Consider the following 19,308-nt stretch of genomic DNA (forward strand, 5'->3'; position numbering starts at 1 on the left):
GGGTAAGTGGTATATGAAGTGAACAGTATTTAGGTCATGGCCTGCTCTGGCTCATTTCTCCATTCACCTTCCCTTCCCAATCACGTTGCACTGTGTCATCCCCCCTCTTCTTCCTACGCCTCGGGCCTGGTGAGGGCCACCCAAAGGAGACTGCTGCAGGCCCAGCTCAGCCCCAAGGGACATGTCTCAGCCACTGCCGGGCAGGAGGAGTGCCAGCACAGAGGTTATCAAAAGAGCCTGTAGTCAGGAAAGATGGCGTTTGTTTACCATTGTCCGCCGACTCTCCAGCTGCCCACTGGGTGTGTGGCACGAACCTTATCTGACTTCTGAAGCAAGTGTATACTACCTAGTATGTTAGTGACAGGTGCAACTACCTTTAAAAGATTTAGAAGGAAGACCAACTATATGATTCAAAGGCTCCCTGACAAGTATGTTACACAATTAATCACATCGAGCATGGCTTAATGCAAGGGTTAGGGGAAGCTACCGTTCCATGGATGTTGAAGTTCTTGTTTCTTGGTGCAAAGACGTTCTGGAAGGTGTTCTGGTACTGAGGTGCAGCTGTCCAAGGCGAATGAGGTGCCGGAGTGGAGATCATCATGAAGAATGGCTCAGAGTTGGACTTGTAGTCCAGGAAGTCCAAGGAGACATTGGCCTGACATATACAAAGATTTGTCATTGCTTACCCTACTTCACAGTTGAGGACCTGACAGATACCTGTTCTCTGGTGAACAGGGCCCTATTAGCTTTCCACCAATCTTAGCATACAATCTATGTCACAGTCACTTGCAAGCGTGTTGCTGGAACAGATCGTTTGGCTTTCAGGCAAACACAATAAAAAATTGAAAAGCACACCATCGAAGAAAGCAATTAGGGTTTTGATGATTTTACATGACCTTAAAATTGTTATGCCTCCCAAAAGGAAAAAAAATAGTAATTTGGCCATTTTAGTATTAACATATTAATATAGCTTAGAGTATATACATTTATGCAGCTTAGAGTATACACATTTGATGCTTTAAAGAACATAAAAAGAGAGCCAACCTAATTCACAACAGTGGGAAAAGTGAATTAAGTTACTGTAATTTTACAAAAATATGTAGAGAGTAGATATCCTAAGTTGTGCCAGCTGAAGTAGCTAAACTAAGTGAACAATATTAAGTCTAAATACACCACACCAGGGTTTTAATTTATATGGACTTAAATTTTTCATTTGCTTCTCTGGAGATACTTTATGAAAATGAAAGCTTCCCACACACATGCTGTGTTTTTAATTTCCTAGTTGATTTACATCTTCATTTATTCCCAACACTAAACTCAAAAGATACTATCAATTTCTTATCACCATCCCATCCCCCTACTTTACTCCAGCCCTGTCAAGAAACCCTGTGGTTTCTCCAACCTGCCACGCACACTCCCTTTCTGTTCCCTTTGCCTGTGGCACTCTTTCCCCTGACCTGTATAGCTCACTCTCATCCCCTTTAGGATTTTGCCTAAATGTTATCTATGTAACTCCCATCCCCTGCCTTATTTCTCTAACTAATCGCCATCTAACAAGACAACACACATATGGGTAAATAAAATCCTCCACTAAAAGGTTACCGTCCACAGGATCAAAGACTCTGTTTCATTTACTGCTGAACACCTGCTATAATGGGTGCTGAAGTACTTGGTGAATGAATGCCCTATGGGGGGGCTGTCATTAGATACATCTTAGACAGGAAAGGACAGTCCCAAATTCCTGTCCCAATTTCAGTATTTTTTATATATGATATACAATGCCTGAAGAACTTCCCTATCCCTATCCCGCCACCCTCATGATGAAGATGCCATCTTGTAGCTTGTGAGTAAAACTGGGATCAAGAGTAGGAACCCCTACAAAGTAAAACCTCTTCGAAGTAATCTCTATAGTCTTAGAGATTAGCCTTTGGAAAAGGGATTTTCTGCTGGAATTTCAAGAACATTAGATCTGAGCCTGGCTTAATTACAAAGAAAAACACCCTCAGGAGTTTTTAATCAGTTGGAAATATTATTTGGCGTTTAGACCAAGTTATTATTCACGTTACCCAACATTAACAAATACAAGTAAAGATTTTCTAGGCAGAGAGTTTAATTAAACATGAGCTAAAGTGCAAGGACAGAGCTTCAGTAACTCACCAAAACATCTGTCAGGTAGTCCACACTGTAGTTTTCACCATGCTTCCGTGCCTTCCCATTGATAGAGAGGGTATAATTATAGTATTTAGAATTCTTTTCCTATTAAAGAGAGGAAAGTAAGATTTTTTACGAGGTCAGCACACAAAATGAAAGTTGGAAACCATGCTGGGCTAAACTATACTCTGTTTAAAGAGTGATAAGACAAAAAAGAAAAGGTAATTGCTCAAGTCAATACTGAATTGGACTTTATGACTAGGGTTTTATTAACTGCTAGCACAGTTTCAATAATATGTCCTAGTTTAAAAAGCCAGAAATGGATCCGGTAGAACAGCAAAACATGTTGCTAAACCTTGTGGAATGCAAGAAAAGTATCCCACAAACAGAGTGACTCACAACTCAACAGACTTTCTTTTAAGGAGACAAAATGGTCAATCATAAAAGCAAACCAAATAATGTCAACATCAGAGCTACAGCAGAAAGTAAACAGCATCTGCAGGGTTGTGCGGAATTGCCACCGACTTCATTAATCACTCACCAAGGCATACCAGTAACTCCAGCCCAGAGGAACGTGTGCTAGTCCACCTGCATCTGGGGCTCCATACTGCAAAGCAAGACAAGCAGCGCATTAGAAGTCCTTAGGACGTGACCAGACCAGACGGAAACAGGCAACTTTCAGAATCTTTTTAGATCAGTGCCTGAAACATGGTAGGTGCTCAATTTCCTCAAACACATAACAGTCAAAAAGTAAAGAACACTATCGTCCTAGGAACTTCTGAAGCAGGAGTTGGCAAACGATGGCTGGCGGGCCAAATCTAGCCTGCCTACTGTTCTGTGGGGCCAGCCAGCTAAGAATTTTCTTCCACACATTAAAAAATATAAACACCAATCAAAATCAACCATACTTGAATAAAAAAAAAAAACAATCAGGGCTTCCCTGGTGGCACAGTGGTTGAGAGTCCGCCTGCTGATGCAGGGGACACGGGTTTGTGCCCTGGTCTGGGAAGATCCCACATGCCGTGGAGCAGCTGTGCCCGTGAGCCATGGCCGCTGAGCCTGCGCGTCCGGAGCCTGTGCTCCGCAACGGGAGAGGCCACAACAGTGAGAGGCCCGCGTACCGAAGGAAAAAAAAAAAAAAAAAAAAATCAAAAGAGGAATATTTTTGTGACAAGTTGCATAAGATTGAAATTTCAGTCGCGGTGAAGTTTTACTGGAACACAGGCACACTCATTGGTTTATGTAAGTCTGTGGCTGCTTTCCTGCTACAACAGCAGAACTGTAGAGTCACTATAGAGACATATGGCCTGCAAAGCCTGAAATATTTACTTCTGGCCCTTTACAGGGAAAGGCCACATAGCTTAGGCCACATGGCTCATTTGCTGAGCTACTGATGGCCTAGACTGAATGGTCCAGCCAACCTTGTGGCTAACAGCCCAAATCATCAGACTACAAGACACCGGCCTATCACTTCAGCTGTCCTGCTGGTGAAGTCTACTTTTGGACTCAATTTATCTGATGAGATGAATTAAGTGAAGAGACCACAGAATCATCCCATTTTATCTCGACAAGGCTTAATACTGCCCATTTAAGGCAGTGCCTCTAAGAACTAAATCTTTATTATTATTATTATTTTTTTTGGCTGTGTCTACGACACGTGGGATCTTAGTTCCCCAACCAGGGATCGAACCCGTGACCCCTGCATTGGAACCACAGAATTTTAACCACTGGACCACCAGAGAAGTCCCCTAAGTCTTTGTATTTTGAAGAATTTCTAATTTTGTATACGTTAGATGATCTTCAACATGCAAAGTAGTGTAAGGTCTCTTTATGACCTATAGCTTTAACCCATCACAGTGCTCATAATTCTTTTCAAACGGACTCATTTTTCATCAAATCCACAAGGCTGCAAATCCCCCAACTGTTGCGGGGAGGGGGAGAATTAACAAAATTCAGATCAGATATTAAGATCTCTAGCAACCACAGATGAAGCACATAAGAAAACGTGCATCTTCTCTTTGTCCTGAATCCCCAGCCCAAACACTCTCAAACACATTATTTCTTTTAAGCCTGAACTTCGACTAAATGCTAAGGCCAATGTGGTGGACTCGAGGCCCTGAAATCTGGCCTTGGCAGGTCACAGTGAGGCCTCCCTCCATCCAGGCCCTCAAGGCCAGCACACTAACCACTCAGCCACATGCTTCAATGGTCTGAATGTCTCAGGCTCTGCGTGCTTTTCCTTCATCACTGATCTCTCCACAATCTGCTCCCAGTTTTCAGAAAGTGGGTTAACCATTAAGCTGCTATAATTCAGGAAAAGATGCCCAGAGGAAAAAATTCTTCACTCCACTCCTGATAAAGGGGGAAATGGAAACAAAGATACCATGACAGCCAAAGGACAAGCAGAATTCTTGAGGAAAAGGGGGAATATGCATCAGACCACAGCAGTCCTAAGACAATTTTTAAACAAATGCTCAGAGACTATTTAAAGAAAGAATAACCACAGTGCCCAAATCATGTAAATACGTTCATGTAAGTTCTGGTTTAACAGGCAGATTAAGAGAAAACAACATATACCAAAAACCGTTTAACATGACTTGAACGGATGCTAATTAAAAAACAATTAACATGAATCATACTAATTCACATTCAAGAAGCTGTTTTTTAAAAAGAAAGAACGGGAATAATTAGATCATTCAACATACCTCATTTAAGTATTTCCCTGCAAAAAACGTTTGATAACCACACATTGATCTGAGAATTGCTGGGAAAGTATCTGGTTCTTGGATCTTCTGCCAAGACTTACTACTGCAGTTTCCCTCCAAAGTGTTGTTAACGACGTGATGGTTATGTGGGTACTTCCCTGTCAGGATACTGGCTCGGCTCGGACAGCAAAGAGCACTTGGCACATACTACAAACAGAAGAGAAGCAAAAAAAGCAAAGTTACATAAGACAGACGGATTTCTCATCATTTCTAAACAGAAAGCAAGCTGCTCAATGCCCCAAAGTCAAATTTCTAGTTTCCCATGGAATAGAGGTTTTCTTTATACATGACACATTTCAGAGCTGCTTTAAGTCCCCTAGTGGAGACAGTAAAGCAGATAGAACCCAGAAAACAGATTTCTTTTTCAGCTGGTTTCTTCCTACAGAATAACCTAAAGTTGTTCTAATTTCATCTGCCAAAGAAATATTTACATGCAAGGAATACAGCATGGTGGGAGCTAGGTCTTGAACAAAGATAAAGAATATTACTTGAATCTAATGTGGCAGAGAAGTAGAGGTTCATTTTCAGGCTGATCTGTGGCTTTATACATTTCTTGCATCACTTTATACACTGGACACAAATTTTTTTCCTACTCTAATTATGCTTCTATTAGCTCCTGTGATCAACGGAATTATCCTATTCAACCCAATGTTTGTCTAGGTCTTAATACTCATCACGGATGCACTTTACAGAAGGGTAACAGTAGCTTATACTCGCACCAGCGGGGAGGGAATGCTCATTTGAGCACGCCCTTGCCTGAATTACATATTATCCCTTTGAAATACTTAGCGTTTCTTTGGCCTTTCAAACTGGATTTGGCATTTTTAAATACCGGTGAGGATGAACATTCTCCTCATGCATACTGACCAACTGTGTTCACGTGAATGGTTTGTTCATGTGCTTTGCACATTTTCCCCTCTTGTGACATAAAATTTAGTTAAGGAAGGATTCAATCATGTTACAAATACTTCCCATTTTTTACTTTTGCTTTTTGAGTTTGTTACATGTTTGACTTTTATAATTTTCACATTGGCAACTCTTTTAATTCTCTCCCTTTTATATTTCCTGACCTATTTTTTGGCCAATGCCACACTGCTCACCGGATCTTACATTTAGTGTCCAGTAGGGAAATCTCTTCCTTTAAACATTTTACCTTGATTATTCTAACCTACTTATTATTCCAGATAACTTCTGAATCACTTAATTCAGCCTAAAAAAAATCTTGCTGGGATTCTGATTAGAATAAGCATTTTATAATCTTGCGTCTTTCCACACAAAATGATGTGCATATCTATGTATGAAGTATTGGGTTGGCCAAAAAGTTGGTTCGGGTTTTTCCGTAACATCGTCTGTAATGAACTTTTTGGCCAACCCAATACTTTATCACTCACCAAATTTTGTAACTACATTTATAGGTCTTAACCATTACTGGCCACCACCAGCTATTCCTAGAGTCTATATTTTCCTGCTGTATAAGTGGGATCTTCTCTTCCCCATGTTTTTCTAACTAGTTATATGGAAGAAAGTTACTTCTATTTTTTCATTTCTACCTTACTAAATTCTATTAATTTAAAAAGTTTTCCAACAACTCTGTTTTCTAGGCAGAAAATCCAGACAAGTGGAAATAACAATTTTTGTCTTTTTCCAGTACTTTTATTCCACAAGTACTGAATTCCACAAATACTCTGAATTCCACAAGACTTATGCCAATGACTAGACAGTTCAGAAGAACATTAAGTGAGAGATATTGGGCCCTTGTCTCTTCCCTAACAGCAGTGCTCTGAGACTTTAACCTTAACCGTAAGTTGTGCTATTTGTTTGAAACATTCGTCACAGTACGGATGTAACAGTTTAATAAGTTACAAGGAAAGGATGCCAACATTTCAGAGGACTTTCAAGCATCCATTGAGATGAGTATCTAATTTTCCTCCTTTTAACCACTGATATGCTGGTAAACAATATAATAACCACCATTATGCAGTGGTACTTACTCTACGTTAGGCACTGATATAAATGCTTCCTTTACATGTAACAATCCATTTAACCTCCAAGACAGGTTTTAGTATCCCTATTCACAAATGGGGAAACCAAAGGCCAAAAAGGTTAATAAGCTGCCCAAGGTCGCACAGCTAGGAGAGAGGCAGAGACAACGTTCAAAACAGGGTGATCTGGTTCCAGAGCCTGCTCTTAACCAACACTAGCTGCTGTTCAGTGGATTTCCTGATATTAAGCTGGGCTACCACTGACTCGGTTATGAGCATGGTTCCTGAATTTGACTTGTCAGTATTTTACTTTGGATCTTTGTATTTATGTTTACACGTGTATAGATACACATATATTTGTATTTACATATATGTACACACAGTTGTTGTTGGGTTTCTTTCATTTTGCTGCTATTATCTTCGTTAGGTTTGGCTATCAGGGTTAATTGGGTTTTGCAGAGTAGCCTGCCAGCTTTTACCATGGAACTAAATTTACACAGTATAAATGTTAACCGTTTCTTACAATCCATTTTCAAACCTCAAACAGTGAAGTTTTAAATAAACTTCTCTAGTTCTGAGTTGTAGATGAGAATGGCTTACAAAATACCTGTAATTAATCTTCAAGTGTTAAGAAGTGATATTTCAACTAAACAAATCTATATTACATTAAATAGACTCCTTCCCTCAGATCAGGCATTTAATTAGAAAAAAACCACAGAAATTACAGTAGACGACCCAAAAGAAAGTGTTTCTTCTTAGAACATAAACACAAAGTGTAACAAAATTAAATCAGCTTCAAAACTTACAGCACTGGAGAAAGTCATCCCCATCCCTCCAATGAGAGCCTTGGTTTTCTTTAGTGGTGTCTGTAAAGTAAACAGTTATCTGTTGAACAATTTCTTCCAATAAACTAAAACACACAGAACAAAATTCATATTTTTTTGTATCTTACTCTCAACCTTTTATTCCCAAATGATCAGCTCTATCTGACACTAAGGAACAGCCAAGTGTCCCATGTGATTCTGGAGATGAACCAAACAAGTCTGGTTACAGTCAGTTATGTCCTGTGCAAAAGTTCAGAGAGTTGTAATGCTTGCAGGAAGGGAAAGTTCACAGCTGATGGCATTATTCTAGCAATGTTGATTTCAATGTAATGAAATTTTGGTGCCCTTCTCTTATTTGTCACCAGCTGCCTTACAAACAGGTGGGGCAGATCTACCTCTATTAATTCATCTTTAGAAGCAGGATATGAAAAATGATATGAAAGGAGTCTTCCATCCTTTAAAACAGAAATAAAACAACACTTAGGTTCTGAAAGCCAGACAAGGCCCCGACACTAACTCAAATATCAGGCGCTCGGTGGTGAAGCCCAGATGCACGCTTTTTGACTATAAGCTCATGGGCCTCTGCACTAGACCAACCACCACCTCAGGCAAAGACTTGAACTAAGTGGCAAACACATATACAGAAAACCTTGTCAAGCAAAAGACTAGTCAGAAAATTATTTCGTTTATATCCTTGCTTTTCATCTTTTGCTCAAAACTTAACATCCTGACAAGTAGAGAGAACAACTAGTTTCAAATCCTACAGCAAGGATAAAAAGTATGAAGATGGTCACTTAGATATAAATAATAACAATAAAAAATACTAACGATCTTTATCGAGATTCCAGACAGCAAGAAAGGATGATGTGAAGAAACTTATTTCAGTTGTATTATGAGTCAGTTCATAACGATTCTGAAGTTCCTGTGAAAGCTGAGACCATGCTGAACACAGTTTTAAGTGTATTTTGTTGTGTAATAACTTCTTAAAGACTAATAACCCAAATACATAACCATGTTAATAAGAGGATCATTTTCAATACTGTAAAAAAGTTATCCCCATTGTTTTATACAGATGATAGAAAACCTAAGTAATCCATTAGCTAGAGAATTCTAACTTATTCAGGAATTTTGAAAACTCACGTGACAAAATTCAACATCCATTTATGATAAAAACTCTCAAAGTGGATATAGAGGGAATGTGCCTCAACATAATAAAGGCCAGATATAACAAGTCCACAGCTAATATCCTACTCAACAGTGAAAAAATGAAAGTTTTTCCTCTAGAATCAGGAATAAGACAAGGATGCCCACTCTTGCTATTTTTATTCAACGTAGCATTGGAAGTCCTAGCCACAGCAATTAGACAAGAAAAAGAAAAGGAATCCAAATTGCAAAGGAAGAAGTAAAACTATCACTGTCTGCAGATAATGTAATACTATACATAGAAAATCCTAAAGACACCACCAAAAAACTAGAGCTCATCAATGAATCTGGTAGGGTTGCTCGATACAAAGTTGATATACAGTTAATGTTAATAAAATTAATATAGTGTTGCACTTCTATACAGTAACCGTGAACTATCAGAAAGAGAAATTAAGGAAACAATCCCATTTACAATCACATCAAAAAGAATAAAATACCTAGAAATAAACCTACCTAACGAAGTAAAAGACCTGTACTCAGAAAACTATAAGGGACTGATGAAAGAAATTGGAGATTACACAAATAGATGGCAAGATATACCATGTTCATGGATTGGAAGAATTAATAGTTAAACTGACCATACTACCGAAGGCAATCTGCACATTCAATGCAATCCCTATCAAAATATCAATGGCATTTTTCACAGTACTAGAACAAATAATTTTAAAATTTGTATGGAAACACAAAGCACCCTGAATAGCTAGAATAACCTTGAGAAAGAAGAACAAAGCTGGAGGTATCATGCTCCCTGACTCCAGACTATACTAAAAGCTACAGTAATCAAAGCAGTATGGTGGGACTTCCCTGGTGGTGCAGTGGTTAAGAATCTGCCTGCCAATGCATGGGACACAGGTTTGATCCCTGGTCCGGGAAGATCCCACATGCTGTGGAGCAACTAAGCCCATGTACCACAACTACGGAGCCTTTACTCTAGAGCCTGAGAGCCACAACTACTGAGCCTGTGTGTCTCAAGCCTGTGCTCCACAACAAGAGAAGCCACTGCAAGATGCAACTAGAGAAAGCCAGTGCACAGCAACAAAGACCCAATGCAGCCAAAAAAAAAAAAAAAAAAAAAAGCAGTATGGTACTGGCACAAAAACAAACACGTAGATCAATGGAACAGAATAGAGCCCAGAAATAAACCCACACACTTATGGTCAATTAATTTACAACAAAGGAGGCAAGAATATACAATGGAAAAAAGACAGTCTCTTCACTAAGTGGTGCTGCCAAAACTGGACAGCTTCATGTAAAAGAATGAAATTAGAAAATTTTCTCACACCATATACAAAAATAAACTCAAAATGGCTTAAAGACTTAAATATAAAACATGACAACATAAAACTCCTAGAAGAAAACACAGGCAAAACATTCTCTGACATAAACTGTAGCAATATTTGCTTAGATCAGTCTCCCAAGGCAAAAGAAATAAAAGCAAAAATAAACAAATGGGACCTAATCAAACTTATAAGCTTTGTACAGCAAAGGAAACCATAAACAAAACAAAAAGACAACAGGCAGGGAGAAAATATTTGCAAACGCTGCAACCAACAAGGGGTTAATTTCCAAAATATACAAACAGCTTATGTATGTCAATATCAAAAAAAAAAACCAAAACCAAAACAAAACCCAAAGAACCCAATCAAAAAATGGGCAGAAGACCTAAATAGACATTTTTCCAAAGAAGACATACAGATGGCCAGCAGGCACATGAAAACATGCTCAACATCATTAATGATTAGAGAAATATAAATCAAAACTACAATGTGGTATTACTGTATTACCTCACACCAGTCAGAATGGCCATCGTCAAAAAGCCTACAATAACAAATGCTGGAAAGGGTGTGGAGAAAAGGGAACCTTCCTACACTGTTGGTGAGAATATAAATTGGTGCAGCCACTACAGAAAACAGTATGGAGGTTCCTTAAAAAACTATAAGTATAGTTATGATATGATCCAGCAATCTCACTCCTCAGCCTGTATTTGGAAAAGACAAAAACTCTAATTGGGAAAGATACATGCACCCCAATGTACACAGCGGCACTATTTACAACAGCCAAGACATGGAAGCAACCTAAATGTCCATCAACAGATGAACAGATAAAGAAGATGTGGTATACATATATATACAGTGGAATATTACTCAGCTATAAAAAGAATGGAATTTTGCCATTTGCAGCAACATGGATGGACCTAAAGATTATCATACTAAGTTAAGTAAGTCAGACAGAGAAAAACATATAATATTATATGGTATCACTTTTATGTGGAATCTAAAAAAATAGTACAAATGAACTCATTTACAAAACAGAAACAGACTCAGACATAGAAAACAAACTTATGGTTAGCAAAGTGGGGGTGAGTGAAGAGATAAATTAGGAGTATGGGAATATATATAAAAACAGATTAAAAAACAAGGATTTACTGTATAGCACAAGGAACTATACTCAATTATCTTGTAATAACCTATAATGGAAAAGAATCTGAAAAAGAATACATATGTATTTATGACTAAATCACTTTGCTGTACACCTGAAACACAACATTGTAAATCAACTCTAGCTCAATTAAAGAATAAATAAAAAGCTTCTGCAGAGCCAAGAAAACCATTAACAAAATGAAAAGGCAACTTATACTGAATGGGAGAAAATATTTGCAAGTCATATATTTGATAAAGGGTTAATATGCAAAATATATAAAAAACTCATACAATAGCAAAAAAACAGCCAATTAAAAAATGGGGAGAGGGGACGTCCCTGGTGGTCCAGTAGTAAAGAATCTGCCTTATAATGCAGGGGACGCAGGTTTGATCCCTGGTCAGGGAGCTAAGATCCCACATGCCACGGGGCAACTAAGCCTGAGTACCACAACTACTGAGCTCACGCACCTCAACTAGAGACCCTGCGTGCCACAAACTACAGAGCCCATGCACTCTAGAGCACGCACACCGCAACTACAAAGCCCATGCGCCCTGGAGCCTGTGGACCACAAATAGAGAAGAGAAAACCCAAACGCTACAACTAGAGAAGCCCGTGCACTGCAACGAAAGATCCCTCATGCCTCAATGAACGTGCCGTGTGCTGCAACTAAGACTGGACGCAGCCATAAATAAATAAGTAAGTAAGTCTTAAAACAAAACAAACAAAAAATGGACAGAGGATCTGAAAAGACCTTTTTCCAAAAAAGACATACAAATGGCCAACAGGTAAATGAAAAGATGTTTAACATCACTAATTGTTAGGGAAATGCAAATCAAAACCACAATGAGATAGCACCTCACATCTGTTAGAAAGGCTATCATCAAAAAGACAAGAGATAAAAAGTGTTGGTAAGGATGTAGACAATAGGGAACCCTTGTGCAATTGTTGGTGGGAATGTAAACTGGTTCAGCCAGTATGAAAAATCATGTGGAGGTTACTCAAAAATTTAACAATAGAACTACCATGTGGTCCAGCAAATCCACTTCTGAGTATTTATCTGAAGAAAATGAAAACAGTAACTCGAAGATATATATACCCCCATGTTCACTGTAGCATTATTTACAATAGCCAAGACAATGGAAACAACCTAAATGTCCATCAATGGATGAATGGAAAGGAAGATGTGGTATATATATACAATGGAATATTACTCAGTCATAAAAAAGAATGAAATATTGCCATTTTGATAACATGGGTAGACTCTGAGGGCATTATGCTAAGTGAATTAAGTCAGAGAAAGACAAATACTGTATAACCTCACTTGTATGTGGAATCTAAAAAAACAAGAAAACCCAAGTTCAGATACAGAGATCGGACTAGTGGTTTCCAGAGACAGGAAGTGAGGGGTGAGGGTGGGTGCAGTGAAATGGGTGAAGGGTGTCCAAAGGTAAAAACTTATAGTTATAAAATAAAGAAGTCATGGGGATGTCATGCACAGCATGGCAACTACAGCTAATAATATTGTATTGCACGTTTGAGAGTGGCTAAGAGAGTAGATCTTAAAAGTTCTCATCACAAAAAAAATTCTGTAACTATACATTATGATGAATGTTCACTATATTTATTGCTGTGATCATTTTGCAATATATACAAATATCACCATGTTGTACACCTGAAACTAACATAATGTTTTATGTCAATTACACCTCAATAAAAGAAATAAATTTAAAGAAAAAAAGGTCTTTGATGATTTTCAGTAGATCCACAATAGGTTGCCAGGGGATGCTAGAGATACATAAGGTCTTTGCTAACCTTCAGAAGGAATGTCACCAGCCATGATTTCCCACAAAACATCACTGGGTGCTATCCTCAAGTGAAAAACACTGGGCTGAATGAAACATTGGTTTGATGAAGAATCTGAGTTACAGTGAGTACACAGGCAGGGGAAACAGGAATGCAAAGTATAAATAGTAAAAGGACTATGTGAGCTGATTACAGGGAACAATGGTCAAATTGTCTGGTATTTATGCAAAGCTACCGAAGAATATCTGATTTATAGTAAGACTAAATTTTGTGATTATAACACATTTACTAAACACTTAATGTGTGCCAGGCGTTGATCTAGGCAATGGTGGACAAAAGATAGAAGGTCCCTGCCCTCATGATCTTTGTACTCAAACAACAGGTAAACAAACAATTATTTCAGGCAGTGAAGAGTAATATAAACCAGGACCATGTGCTTGCAGGTGATGAGAGCAAAGGGGAAAACTACTTTCAAGAGGTGGTCAGGAAAGGCCTCCTTCACGATGTAACTTCAGGACTGAGTCACATGATGAGTCAGCCAGGCAAAGCCCCAGAAGAAGATGCTTTCAGGTTGAGTGAACAAGTAATATGCTGCCAGAAAAGGAAAGCAACACATGTGAGGGCAGAACAAAGGCCAGCGTGCTAGAAGCAGCACAGTAAGTAAAGGGAAGAACGGGGTAATAAGACAAGGTCACAGAGGTAGGCAGGAGTCACACGATGATGCAGGGCTGCACGGGAATTCAGATTTTAGTTTAAGTAAGAAAGGTATATTAATAACCATAACCTTTACAATGCTAATGGTAGTACAAGTGATAACCATACTCTGTGCTTAATCAAACAAGTCCCAAACAGGAAACCGCAATGTACCAAAAAACGTGTGTGCGCGTCCATGCTAACCTGAATGATAAAGTGGATCCTTAAGATCTAAGCAAAGATAGTGGCTGGTCACGTTAAGGCCAAACTACATTCTTTAAGAAACAGACAATCTTACACTTGCATATGACTAATGTGCTACTTTACTCATCTGAAGCAAAAAAACCCCCTAAGGAGTCATCTGCTTTCCTGGGCCCCATATACAGCTGCTCTGAAATAAAGTTTTGACAATTCGGATAATTCTATGGCTAACTTTTAACAATGAAAGATCACTTTGCCTTAAGCAAAGACATGATGTATTCATTCTTCCCCTACATCTCCTTCCCTCACTTCCTTGAGGTTTTGACCAAGTGTCAGTTTTTCTAGAGAATGATTTTAAAAATACTAACCTGTGCGTCAGTGAAGAATAGTGTGTCCATCACCCCATAACAACATTCAAGTAAAATCAAGAAATGGATGAACGGTTCCCTGGGCAAAAACTAAAAATGGGGGCTTCCCTGGTGGCGCAGTGGTTGAGAGTCTGCTTGCTGATGCAGGGAATATGGGTTCGTGCCCCGGTCCGGGAAGATCCCACATGCCGTGGAGCGGCTAGGCCCATGAGCCATGGCCGCCGAGCCTGCGCGTCCGGAGCCTGTGCTCCGCAACGGGAGAGGCCACAGCAGTGAGAGGCCTGCGTACCGCAAAAAAAAAAAAAAAAAAAAACCTAAAAATGGAGTCCCACAGATGAAAGCTACAACAAATACAATGAACTGTTAAAGATGATGCTACCACATAAAAGACTACTTCAAAGATGATCGCAAGATTCCACATCAAACCACAATCATACAAGTGCTATAATCCTTTGACCTGAGTTAGTCTGGGGGGCTGATACTTGTTTATTTGCCAACTATGGCAGCAATTCATGATCTTTTTTTGGGTCAGAGACCTCCCTCTCTCCATAAAAATGAAAATAATACACACGAAGTATTATGTGTAAATTAAGGAGTTCCGCCACTGTGGAGAACAGTATGGAGGTTCCTTAGAAAACTACAAATAGAACTACCATATGACCCAGCAATACCACTACTGGGCATATACCCTGAGAAAACCATAATTCAGAAAGAGTCATGTACCAAAATGTTCATTGCAGCTCTATTTACAATAGCCCAGAGACGGAAACAACCTAAGTGTCCATCATCGGATGAATGGATAAAGAAGATGTGGCACATATATACAATGGAATATTACTCAGCCATAAAAAGAAACGAAACTGAGCTATTTGTAATGAGGTGGATGGACCTAGAGTCTGTCATACAGAGTGAAGTAAGTCAGAGAAAGACAAATACCGTATGCTAACACATATATATGGAATTTAAGGAAAAAAATGTCATGAAGAACCTAGAGGTAAGACAGGAATAAAGACACAGACCTACTAGAGAATGGACTTGAGGATATGGGGAGGGGGAAGGGTAAGCTGTGACAAAGCGAGAGAGAGGCATGGACACATATACACTACCAAACGTAAGGTAGATAGCTAGTGGGAAGCAGCCGCATAGCACAGGGAGATCAGCTCGGTGCTTTGTGACTGCCTGGAGGGGTGGGATAGGGAGGGTGGGAGGGAGGGAGACGCAATAGGGAAGAGATATGGGAACATATGTATATGTATAACTGATTCACTTTGTTATAAAGCAGAAACTAACACACCATTGTAAAGCAATTATACTCCAATAAAGATGTAAAAAAAAAAAATTAAGGAGTTCCATGTCACCTGAAGAAATCTCTGATCTATGGTGTGACTATGCTGATGTGGGTATGTGAAATGACATCTGGTAAATCAGTATTACCATAGTATTCTAGAATAGGAGAAAAAGCATATAATCTCAGGGCTCTTACACTATAAGACACTGGGCTTTGCCCCTTATTATAGCTATATGAACCTTGGCCAAGTTACTTAACCCCTTCTAAGTTTTAGTTTCTCATTTTTTAAGATAAGGACAATACCTACAGCAGAGGATTCCTGTGATAACTGAAGCACTGTATAAAACACTTCACACTCTGACTAGCTCCAAGTAGGTTCTCAAATGCTGTTATTTCTTAGTTCTTCCCCTTCAAGTCCTGTTTGACAATTAATGGTGTTTAGAGTAGTCTGTAAAAGGTTACAGGAGATGACAGAATTCTCCAGAGAACTGGGAGTATTAAATTTGACTTTTTCCCTCCACTTAATTTTGGCTCTTCTCTCCAGCACAAACATCCGTATAAAAGAATCTGCTACTGGTTTAAAGGAGCACATAGGATTAACAGGCTAAAGGGAAGAAACCTCAAATATACACAGACCACACTGGTGGTCTACGAGAACTGAAGAAACTGAATTCTGAATACTTTATATTTAAGTGATGGATTTTGTTTTCAACAGAGCCGTGAAAGCTGGGTGTCTTTTTTTTTTTTTTTTTTTTTTTTTTGCGGTACGCGGGCCTCTCACTGTTGTGGCCTCTCCCGTTGCGGAACACAGGCTCCGGACGCGCAGGCTCAGTGGCCATGGCTCACGGGCCCAGCCGCTCCGCGGCATGTGGGATCTTCCCGGACCAGGGCACGAACCCGAGTCCCCTGCATCGGCAGGCGGACTCCCAACCACTGCGCCACCAGAGAAGCCCTGGGTCTTTTAATTAAATCACTAAATCATTATTAAGTTTTGATAGAGATGGCTTGCTTTTTCTGGACAAAACACTTCAAAAGCACACACAAAAATCTGTTTTAAAAAGGAGTTTTGTGTGGAGGATAAGTGTAGCAGTTGGAATGGTGGAAAAAACAAAGTAAAATCCAGGAGGCCCATTAAGTCAACACTCTTCATTGTCAGTGGGGCTGGGTAGAAACTAAAAGGCAATGAGGCACACGTGGCAGGAACCAGCAGGGAGTCAAAACGCAAGCATCCTAAATATCATTTAGAAAAGACTCTCATACCACTGAACACAGCCCTGAGGAAGAAATACATTTTAATGCACAACTAAGACACATCTATATATGGATACGCTTACCTTGACCTCATGTATCACACAGACATTTTCTATTCTACTCTATTCCACAGGGAAGTCAAAATGCTGGTAGCTACTCACTAAACTGATTTCACAACTCACTTATGGGTTGAAATCAGCAGTTTGAAAGACACTCAGCTAGGGTGTTCCCACACAGTAAAAGTTAGGAACCTCGTGCCAAAAGTGCTTTCATAGCATTTAGCTGAAAGCAAAAAGGGAACTGAAAGGAAGAAAGCAATAAAGTACTTGTTTTTAAAAAGGTAGGAGTAATGCCATACCCAGGATGAGCGCCCTAGTCAGGATTTTGTCTGGACTGCCACAACTACTCATGAGCCTGGGGCAAGCCACTTTCTAGGCCTCCGTGAGTAGGGGGTTGGGTAGATGTTCTTGAAGGTCACAAATTCGAGAATTCTAAGATCCAGAAGCAAAATTCACTCTGGGAAAAAATTAAGTCTCAGAACACCACCCACCACCCATCTGATATAAAACGGAACGCTGACAGTATCTAATGCATCAGCCAGGTGTCCAATTAGGCTAATTGAATTTTCTTGATTCTTGTGAGGCAAAGGACACCCTGAAGAGTTCTACAACCTACCTACCAGAATAGTTCGTATCAGCACTTATTTTATAAATATCAGGCACAGACACTGCACACAGGGTCAAAGGCAGAAGTGGCCTAGGCTCCTCAAAGAGGGGCTGGATTTGTCCTCTAACCTGAAAGAATCAAGGCTGGCGTGCTCTTAGCCAGCACCTGCTCCTCATTGGTTCATCCCATCCCTAACAGGCGTCCACGTGTTTGTCTTGAGACATGAAGCAAACTCCTCAGCAGTAAGGTCCAGACTAGAAGCTCTGTGTGGACCCAGGTGAGACTCGAAGGAAAGAGGAAATAGAGTCCCGCAGCTCCATAAGCCTGCGCAAAGGGCCTGGCGCGGCAAAAGCAAACCTACCCAGGGTCGAAGCAGCTAGTTAGAAATGGGGAACGAGGGCCAGAAACCAGGGAGTCAGCCCGGGAGATGGAGGGGCGGGGCAGAAACAGAAAGAAGAGTTACCATGCCGCCGAGCACTTCGTCCTGGTCGTCGGCGAGAAGCAGCACCACATTGGGCCTCCGAGAGCCCGCCGCCGCCCCGGAGACCCCCAGGCAGCCTCCCAGCAGCAGCAGCAGCAGCGGCGCTGAGCTGCAGTAGGGCAGGTGGCGAGGGCTGCCCCGCTGGGGCACACCCAGGGCTAGAGGCAGGAGCCGCATGGCGGTCAGGGCTCCGGGGGGGGGACCCCGGGCGGACGGGAAAGACGTGCAGAAGGCTAGAGAGCGAGAAAGCCACGAGCAGCTGGAAAAAAAAGACTGCACTGTGAAGGCCGGCGTCTGTGGTCGGGCGTTTTCTACCGGGCGCGATCACGTGAACCGGGGGCAGGAGGCGGAGCACGCCGTGCGGTCACGTGACGGGTGGAGGGGCGGGCTCCGGACCGAAAGGAAGAGGGGAGACAGCAGCAGGGAGGGAAACCCGGAAGTGGGCGGAAAGAGGGAAAAAGCCATGGGGGAGCAGTACCCGAGCTTGCTCCCGACTCAGGCAGGGGTTGGGTTTTGGTAGGACACCTTTGTTCAGGGATTAAAATGGGAGGGGGGACGATCAGATAAGAGGGGAAGGGAATCAGCCAATAGGAAGCAGTTAAGAGAAAGGAGGAATGTGCCTACGAGATAGTAAGATCAGCTGGTGGGCAAAGTCTGGGCCGTAACCTATTTAATCCCCGAGTCAACAACACTTATTGAGTGCCCTTATATTTAATCGCTTTTAATTTTCCCTACAACTCAGTTTAAGTCCAAGCCTGGTTATGCTGTTCCTCAGCTGATATCGTGGTTTCAAACAAACGATTTAGGGATATTCTGACAGCCTAATATTCCTTGATGAATTTTGGAATATTTACTCTAATATTAAATTGGTGATTTTTTAAAAAAAATTTTATTTATTTATTTTTGGCTGCGTTGGGTCTTCGTTGCTGCTCACTGGCTTTCTCTAGTTTCAGCGAGTGGGGGCTACTCTTCGTTGCGGTGCGCGGGCTTCTCATTGCGGTGGCTTCTCTTGTTGCGGAGTACGGGCTCTAGGAGTGCAGGCTTCAGTAGTTGTAGCACGCATGCTTAGTTGCTCCGCGGAATGTGGGATCTTCCTGGACCAGGGCGTGAACCTGTGTCCCCTGCATTGGCAGGCGGATTGTTAAAAATTGGTGACTTTTTGAAAGACCTTTTAGATGATGTTGGAGGATGTGCACATTGAACAAAAACCA

General features: G+C 40.7%; 1 protein-coding gene across 1 annotated transcript in view; it reads right to left on the reverse strand.

The window, feature by feature from the left end:
- Nucleotides 1-18,445, reverse strand: part of GNS (glucosamine (N-acetyl)-6-sulfatase) — a 52,233-nt gene extending 33,788 nt beyond the window's left edge. Inside the window, exons 1-6 of the mRNA XM_027106915.1 lie at nt 18,080-18,445; nt 7,705-7,764; nt 4,857-5,063; nt 2,693-2,758; nt 2,158-2,256; nt 488-655 (exon numbers count right to left, since the gene is read on the reverse strand). Coding sequence (XP_026962716.1) covers nt 488-655; nt 2,158-2,256; nt 2,693-2,758; nt 4,857-5,063; nt 7,705-7,764; nt 18,080-18,274 — 795 coding nt within the window. The 5' untranslated portion in view covers nt 18,275-18,445. The remainder of the gene's footprint in view (nt 1-487; nt 656-2,157; nt 2,257-2,692; nt 2,759-4,856; nt 5,064-7,704; nt 7,765-18,079) is intronic.
- Between the last annotated feature and the right edge of the window lie 863 nt (nt 18,446-19,308).

The sequence above is a fragment of the Aethalodelphis obliquidens genome, unplaced genomic scaffold (genome assembly GCF_003676395.1).
Source record: "Aethalodelphis obliquidens isolate GAN/ISIS:26980383/991018 unplaced genomic scaffold, ASM367639v1 scaffold8, whole genome shotgun sequence".
NCBI classification, from domain to species: Eukaryota; Metazoa; Chordata; class Mammalia; order Artiodactyla; family Delphinidae; genus Aethalodelphis; species Aethalodelphis obliquidens.